The 7,689-nt window shown below is 42.3% G+C and overlaps 1 protein-coding gene across 1 annotated transcript; it reads left to right on the forward strand.

Moving 5' to 3' along the window:
* Positions 1–217: 217 nt before the first annotated feature.
* Positions 218–6,679, forward strand: LOC133911264 (uncharacterized). Its single transcript, XM_062353467.1, has 6 exons — positions 218–559; positions 926–1,352; positions 2,681–2,988; positions 3,105–3,167; positions 4,160–4,671; positions 5,572–6,679. Exons 2-6 carry the CDS (start codon positions 1,006–1,008, stop codon positions 6,244–6,246), a joined length of 1,905 nt encoding a protein of 634 aa, XP_062209451.1. The 5' UTR covers positions 218–559; positions 926–1,005; the 3' UTR covers positions 6,247–6,679.
* The last annotated feature ends 1,010 nt before the right edge of the window (positions 6,680–7,689 follow it).

The raw sequence follows: 7,689 nt of genomic DNA on the forward strand, positions 1-7,689 counted from the left end.
TAAAAATATACCTACCTGTGGATCGGAGAGCTAGGGTTTAGTTTTGCGCCAAGAGAAGAAAAAGAAGTTCATCCAAGAAACGTTAGTACTACTATACTACTACCCAAGGCGGCACAACGTGGCTCCATGGACGAAGTCCAATCTGAGCCGTCGATTGGCGCCACACCACACCTGAACCGCCGAACGGGGAAGGCCCAAATCAAAAGCAAGGAGAGAGTCGTAGCGCAGCAGTCGTCTCTCGTCTCTCCCCTCCCCCGCCGTTGCTCCGTGGAGGTGGAGACAGCTCGCCGGGCGGTGGAAACAGCGTGACGCCCCCCTGCTGCTATTGGAAACTAGTAACTTGCTCAGGCGAGGCCCTCCTCTCCGCTCCAAGATAAAAAGGGCCCAAATCGATGGGTGCTTCCTCCCCTCGACCTCCCCCTCGCGATTGAGCGCCGGACGCCAAGCGATCGCGCCCCCAGGAGTCCCCAATCCTGGTCCCCCCAGCCCCTTCTTCTCCTATTCCTGCGCCATGGCGATCCGCCCGGGCTGATATCTGATCCTCCTTCCGCGCTCCTCGGTAAGCGTTTGCCCCCTGATTCTTTGCGGTGGAGAGACCTGCGTGGTTCGGGTGCCCCGTCCGGTTCGTGCGGGGTCCTTTCGCTGCGTTTTCCTGTGGATTCCTTTGCTTCTGTTCAAGTGATTTCCGTCCGCCCATTCTTTAGGGTTCTCTTCCAACCGCTTGGGGCGAGAATTTCAGGGGTTTTCTTGTGGATTTCTTCGGTGTACGGTTTTCTTGCAATCCGTCCGTTCTGTACGGTTTCCATGCATTTCCGTGGGTTTTCTGTGACAGAATCGGGGTTTTCTTGCATTTCCGATGTTGAGGTTCTTCGACTCTTGCGATGTTCTTTTTTTTTTTGGCGGAAAGTAATCCATTCGTTCACAGGGTTCTCTGGAGGAAGATTAGGGGAATTCCGGTGGGGTTTCCGTGGCTGAGCACGGCCCTAGGCGCATCCGCGGCGAGCCATGGCGCCCGCTCCGGCTCCGGCTCCGGCCATGGATGTTGAGGACGAAGGTGGCTGTGGTGCCAAGAACCAGAACAACATGGTGGTGGTGAATTCAGAAGACGTCCCCACGGGGGGCTTCAATGATGGTGGTGCCCTTCTCGTCCCTTGCTCCAGGCCTGCCGGTGGCCACCCGGTGGTGGTGAACTCTGAGCCTGTGAAAGATGAGGGAGGGGACACCACCGAATGCTCGAGCTCGTTTGGGGACACCTGCTCTGGGTTTGACGATGAGGTAGACAGTGGTGAACCAGAAGTGAATTCTCACATTTCAGCCGCTGTTGATGGTGATCTCGCCTCGAGGCCGCATAGGTTAGCCTTTCTATCAGTTCCTTGTGTGCCCTGAATGTTACTAGTGTAAGACTATGCTAGGAAGTTAGGCACTGATGTGCTTCAGTCTTGGAGGTTTTCCCTCTCCCGCGCTCCCCAGGGATAAATAGGAAGGTTGTATTAAGGTTTCAACTGGTATAATACGTTGTAGTTATTGCGCCTTCCCATCAACGTAAATGACAAGTAGGATCAGTGTCCATAAAACGGATAGAAGTAATTCAGTAACGTATGCGGTGTCTTGTATGCATAGTAAATTAGTAATTAGTAACTCATGGTTGAGATATTCCTTTTCTGGGAAAGCGGCGGTTGTTCGACACATTTTGTCCATTATTTCTGTAGGAATGTTAAAACGTATAAGTTGATGATAGCTCCTGATAGATTAAAACTGAAAATTCCTAAATTTTATCTGTCCTCTGTCATGCTTGATCACACCAAAAGGTGGATTAATTTTCTTTTAGTTTCATGCCCATGCCCACTTCTTCTAAGGATAATAGGAGCAGGTGGCTTGGTGGCAACGGCCAGAAACATATGTATTACATCCTAAGAAATGACATGTATGCTTACCAGGATCAGAAATAACAATTACCAAATACTCATATGGTTGTCATTTGTCAGCATAACTGTTAGAAAAGATAATTAAGCAAGTCATAGCTGCTTCAATTTCTTCCTCCAGGACTTTGATACTAGTCACCAGGTTTGACCAATTCCGTGATAATCAGCATGGGGAACCATGTAGCTGTCAATCCAGTAGTGGACCAAACACAAAAGATGACACATAGAGCACCAATATCCTTCTGGTCAGATTTGGAGAGAATGTATAATGGGTCAGAGTTGCCATTTTGTTTTGAAAATTTCACCTAGTGTTTTACTAAAATGGTATATGTTACGCAAAACAGTTCTAATTTGCAAAAGAAGTGCCTAGCCTGGGATTCAAACCCACGAAAAGCTATTACTTACCGATCGGAACCAGCATTTATGATATTTATCTTCTGATGTTTGAATGTCAGGGAGACATTGTATATCATGTTTCCTGCTCATTGCCTTATTTGAGAGCATGGTTCCTATTTGTGCATGTTTTTTCTGACATTCATGCTTTGAAACTGCGACACGTAGGTACGAACAAGGAAATCGATAATTGAGTTACTGTCATGATTGCATCAAAGTGTTAGCTTACCTTTCATTTTATGGGTATAACGAGCAAGCAACTACATGTTACATTATTGTTATAATTTTGTGATACGGAAATTTCTGTTATTCTGATATGCTTCATTTTATGCAAATTTTGTAACATGTAAATTATCGTTCAATAGGAAAAAGGTGACAGCTGAGTGGAGGAATTCTGTTCGTCCAATTCTGTGGAGATGTCAGTGGTTAGAGTTGCGCATGAAGGATCTTTCATCTCAAGTATCAAAGTATGATAGGGAGCTTGCTCTAATCAAGAAGGAAAAAGAAGCGCAACAGGTAGTGAGCACAACAAATGGTTCCATGCCAGAATCGATGCAGGTTCGCAAAGGCCATGGAAACAGTAGCATGAAGAGGAGAAAGAGGAAGAGACATGAAGATACTGTGGACACCTCATTGTACATCAACAAGCACCAGATATTGTCATACTATTATGGTGCAACCTCCATTTATGCTCTCTTTGTAGGGATAGGACATCAGTGTATTCATGGTCATATAGATTTTGCACCAGGTTTAATTTTTAATGATAAATATTATTTCAATCTTTTGTAGACAAACAAAATAAGGGAGCTGAAGCTGATGATCTCTTAATTCATGACGATTGTAACAGTCCAGGTATGGATGTGCCCATCTGATAGAATTCTTCAGTCGAGCTAAAACTTGGAAGCATACTATTAAGCAAAGTTACACCATTGAACTGAGTTACTGCTTGACGTAGTTGTGTGAAAATGCTTGCTTTTATTGGGCCATTTATGTTGGTATTTTAGTCAAATGCCAACAGTTAATTAATTATTTGAGCCTTTAGGAAGCTAAAAATAATATGTCTATCTTCGAGGATTAACTTTATGATATGTCGTTTTAATTGGCTCCCTTACGAAAAAATATATTTCACATACGTTATTCACACTTCTAACCTTTTCCACCCACCATTTTGCTGTCTTTCTAGAAAGAGCAAACATATATTAATTGAATGCAGTCTTTCAAAGAAACCCGACATAACCTAATAGCAGCTTGTTTCCTAAGCGTTCTTAGTATATACTCCCTCCTTTCTTTTTTTACTTGTCAATTTGGACATCGGTAGACTCCAATACCTTTGATTTGTACTGTTTTTAAATAAAAAATATAATGATTTGAAAGTTTTTTCATGACAAATATACTAATATCATTTTATGTGGCAAATCTTTATACTTTTTAGTGGTTAAGGCTTTTAAAGTTTGATTGCACACATTTTCAAATGAAATCCATTTAGAACGTACAGGATACTTGATAGAAATGGTCTAGACCTTTAGTTTATAAGTACCCTCGTTTTTTAATCTTAAAATAGCTCTCCTGATTGTTTGTGAAGTAGCCAAGTAAATAGTTAATACAGCCATTTGTTGATTAGTGCCCAACATCTTCTGCATTCTCTGTGGTAGATCAGATCATATGGTATCTGCAAAATTAGTATTAGTTTTGGCATTCCTATTTTTTGATAAAATCAATGAAGGACACTCTGGCAACTCAAGAGTTTAGCTAAGGTGCTAAAAATGCAATTCATCTCTATTGTCTACCTAAATAGTTTTCTCACCGCAAGTTCTAACTCTGTATTTGGTTCATTCCTTATGCAGTTGATCGCAGTATCACAGGTGGACTGGGCACTGCTGCTTTGCTTGATCCTGAGGAATACGATATGATTTCCGAGCAACTCGATTTACAGAACATTCTCTTGACAATTGATGGGGTCCAGTCTCAAGTTCATTTGCTGCAAGATCGTCTCAGCAAGGCTCATCTTGAAGAAGAAACACTGGCATTTTCAGAGGATAATACCCAGGTCAGGGTGGCTCGGAAGAGACAGAGTACTCAAAAGCGCTCATTCTCTTACAAGAAGCATCAATATACTAAACCACAGAAAAAGAAGAACCTAAACATTTTGCTGAAAGATGATGATGTACCAGCTCTTGCAGCAAGACCTGCTTTGCCTGACAGAGAGACTAATGGTCAAATAGAAGATGTAAAGGGGAATACGGAAGAAAAAAATGGAGAGTGGAATCACTCACAAGACACAGCTATCACAGTGGACCTACTCTTGGGTGCTGATAATTCCCTACCAAATGGTCATATGGGTGATTTTTGCAAAGAAGTAAGTTGTTGGTCCTTTGCTTATTTGTGTTCCTCTTTTAATTCTTTAGATCTTGTTTAAATTTGGGTTGATCCTCTTAGAACTATTGCTTACAAATTGGAATCCGAATCCACCTATATCTTTATGCACAGGGTAGGCTTGGGATTTAGAAAGCCTCCATTTACTATATTGAGAAAATAAAGCAAGCATTATATTGCATCTGTAAAAGTATTATAGGGATTGTTAGGATTATAGAGTCCTTATCAACTACGTATAGGTTAGGTTACTAGACTCTTACGTATAGGTTAGGTTACTAGACTCCTTATCCTGTACTCCTTATATACTTTATATATATCCCTCAGGGGCTACTATTAAATACAAGTTGCTATTCCTTACAGAGATGACTTTACTTGTCCACTTTTAAATAAAAATGTAATCTCCGTGTATACAAATATAGGAACCAAGAATTTGTAATTGTATCTTGGACAAGGGATCTGGTACCCATGCCAGATGTTCAGCATGTTATATGTTAGTGCCAGTACTAGTCTAAAATTTCATAGAATCCTTGTAAACCAGACCCATCCAGAATTCAATATCTAGTGTATCATGACAGGTAGAAGACATCCCTAGTGTGAAAATTGCAGGTTATAAAATGTAAGACATCTGGGGGAAATGTGCTGAACCAATTTATTTGTAACCACAGTACTAGTAATCTAGTCTTTTATGTTTCTGTGACAGTTTTGAAATCTCCCATACTTAGATAGTTGTGGAACTGTGGTTATGTCATATTCTACCTTTCTCATTCTAAAAACTATTTCATTGATTAATAACGATTCCGGGGAAATGATGAATGTGTTGGCTTCTTGAAGGATACGTTTGCATTTACATTTAGTTGATACTATCACTGTTTCTTTTTCACAGAGTACTGATGATATCCTCATAAACAATCAAGCAGCAAATGAAGGCTGCCAGCAGTTTGAGAAGGTCAAGCTTCTGGCATCTGAAACTTCTTCCAAAGGCCAGAACATTTCTGCTCCAGTGGAAATGAAGAACACTTGTGCTCCAGTCAAAGTTGATGACACTTGTGCTCCAGTGAAAGTAGAGAGTGATTCTGCTCCAGTGGTCAAACAAGAATTATTCCTTGAAAGATCAGCCGTGATGAAGCCTGTCTGCCCTGGAAAGAAACAGGGGCGGAAGGTCAAGAAGAAGAAGAAAGGCGGTGGTTCTGCATTTTCGATGAAGAAGCAGAGTAATGAGGCCTCCAAAACACTTGCTGCAAAACAGGAAACTGAGAGCACACCCTCTGCTGAAATGGAGCTGGAAACCATGACCCCTCTGTCTGCTTGGAAGAAGCTTATAACTGGAAACAAATCCAAAGCCGCAAAGAAGCGTAAAACTGGGGCCTCAGCATCAAAGCAGCAGGAAAGAAGAAAGTCATTCTCAGCAGCAAAGAAGCGGAAAACTGAAAACTCTTCCTCAGCTGCAAAGAAGCAGGAGACAGAAAACTCATCCGCAGCTGCGAAGGGTCCGCAGGCTGTGCTGGTGGCTGTAAATAGCAGGCGGAGCCAAAGGGTCCGGAAGCCCAAAGTTTACTGAAGCAGAGCGACCTCGCAGGGTCGTTGTGTCTGCATCATCAGCATAGGCATTGTTGATTTGTGTCTCCTCCCCCTTTGTCTCGCCGCTGAAGATTTGTGTCTCCTTCCCTTTCGTCTCGTCGCCGCTGAAGATGGTGGCCATATAGGAAGTGATTGATCGTCATGTAATGTAAGTTGTAGATATATCAGCCTGCGCCTGCCTAGTAGGTAAAAGAAAGTCTGGAATGGTTGGTTAGTCTTTAAACCCTTTCCTTCTGGGGTACCAAACTAACAATTTTATGTCGTGTTACCTCTATCGAAAAAAGAACTATGTCGTGTAGCTATATAAAAAATTCGCAAAAAAAGAGTACCTATATCAAAAAAGAAAAAAGAAGAAGAGAAAGTCACATGTACTTGTCCTCGGAATTCGTGTTGTGTTGCAAATAGAAAGTTGATTGCAACTTTGTTTGCCGCATCTCTGAACTTTCACTGCATGATTTGTCTTTTCAAGAGGGATTAATTAATTTTTTTGTCATCCTCCGGATTGAGTGATTAATAATTTATCATCATGATATACTATCAGTGATTTATATGGGTCCATATGTCAGAGAGAGAAACTACTACTCGTAAGAGTGGCAAATTATTAATTGCCCTTTCAAAAGTGTTTCATTATTGCAGAGAGGCATGGTGGCGACTCACAAAATATAAAGACTATCGATGCACTTAATTAAGACTGTGAAAAAAAACTCGAGATTCAGAGTTACTTGAACTTGATTCGTTAATAACTTGATTCGAGCTCAGTTCGATTAGAAATCGAGCTCGAGCTTCATGCAAAGCTCCCTCGCGCTCCTTTATCTGAATCGAGCTCACATGATTTTTTTTCCTCAATGAACCGAGCTTTAAACAGCCTTCCAAGCTGAGCTCGAACTACGATGGAGTCAAGCTCGAGCCTGACTATAAGCTCGGCCACCACCTGAGGCCCACTGGAGCTCAGCTCGAGATGGTATCGAGCTCGAGTTTAAGGTGGCAGCGGTAAATTTGGGAATTTAGATAACATACGCGGTCGTATTTGTGAAATTAAATAACATGTCGGCGTATTTATAAATCTAGCACTCGTATTCGGTAACTCAAAATCTGAAAATTGGCTTGCGGTAACTCAAATTCCGAAAACATCCTGGCCCCACAGCTTTCGGCAACTCAGTTGCCAAATACGGCACTGTTCACCGTATTCGGCACCTTAGTTGCCGAAATATCCCCGTATTCACCAACTGAGGTGCCGAATACGGTGAACAGTGCCGTATTCGGCACCTGAGTTGCCGAAATCAGCCGGCCGAATGTCCCGTCGAGTCTTTTGGCCGGGTCACGTCAAACGTTTTTTTGCTTTAGCACCCGTGATGCTTTCGGCGAGCTGGTGATTTTTTCATGCATGTGCTCATTCCAAAGATTCCATGCTAAAGTTTTTTGC

This window comes from Phragmites australis, chromosome 1 (genome assembly GCF_958298935.1).
Source record: "Phragmites australis chromosome 1, lpPhrAust1.1, whole genome shotgun sequence".
Taxonomy (NCBI): Eukaryota; Viridiplantae; Streptophyta; class Magnoliopsida; order Poales; family Poaceae; genus Phragmites; species Phragmites australis.

Bases quoted from the DNA above. Each gene is read 5' to 3' on its own strand.
- LOC133911264 (XM_062353467.1), top strand. From the start codon at position 1,006: ATGGCGCCCGCTCCGGCTCCGGCTCCGGCCATGGATGTTGAGGACGAA. The intron at 2,989-3,104 runs GTGCAACCTCCA...AATCTTTTGTAG, and splicing joins GATATTGTCATACTATTATG to ACAAACAAAATAAGGGAGCT. The intron at 3,168-4,159 runs GTATGGATGTGC...TTCCTTATGCAG, and splicing joins TGACGATTGTAACAGTCCAG to TTGATCGCAGTATCACAGGT.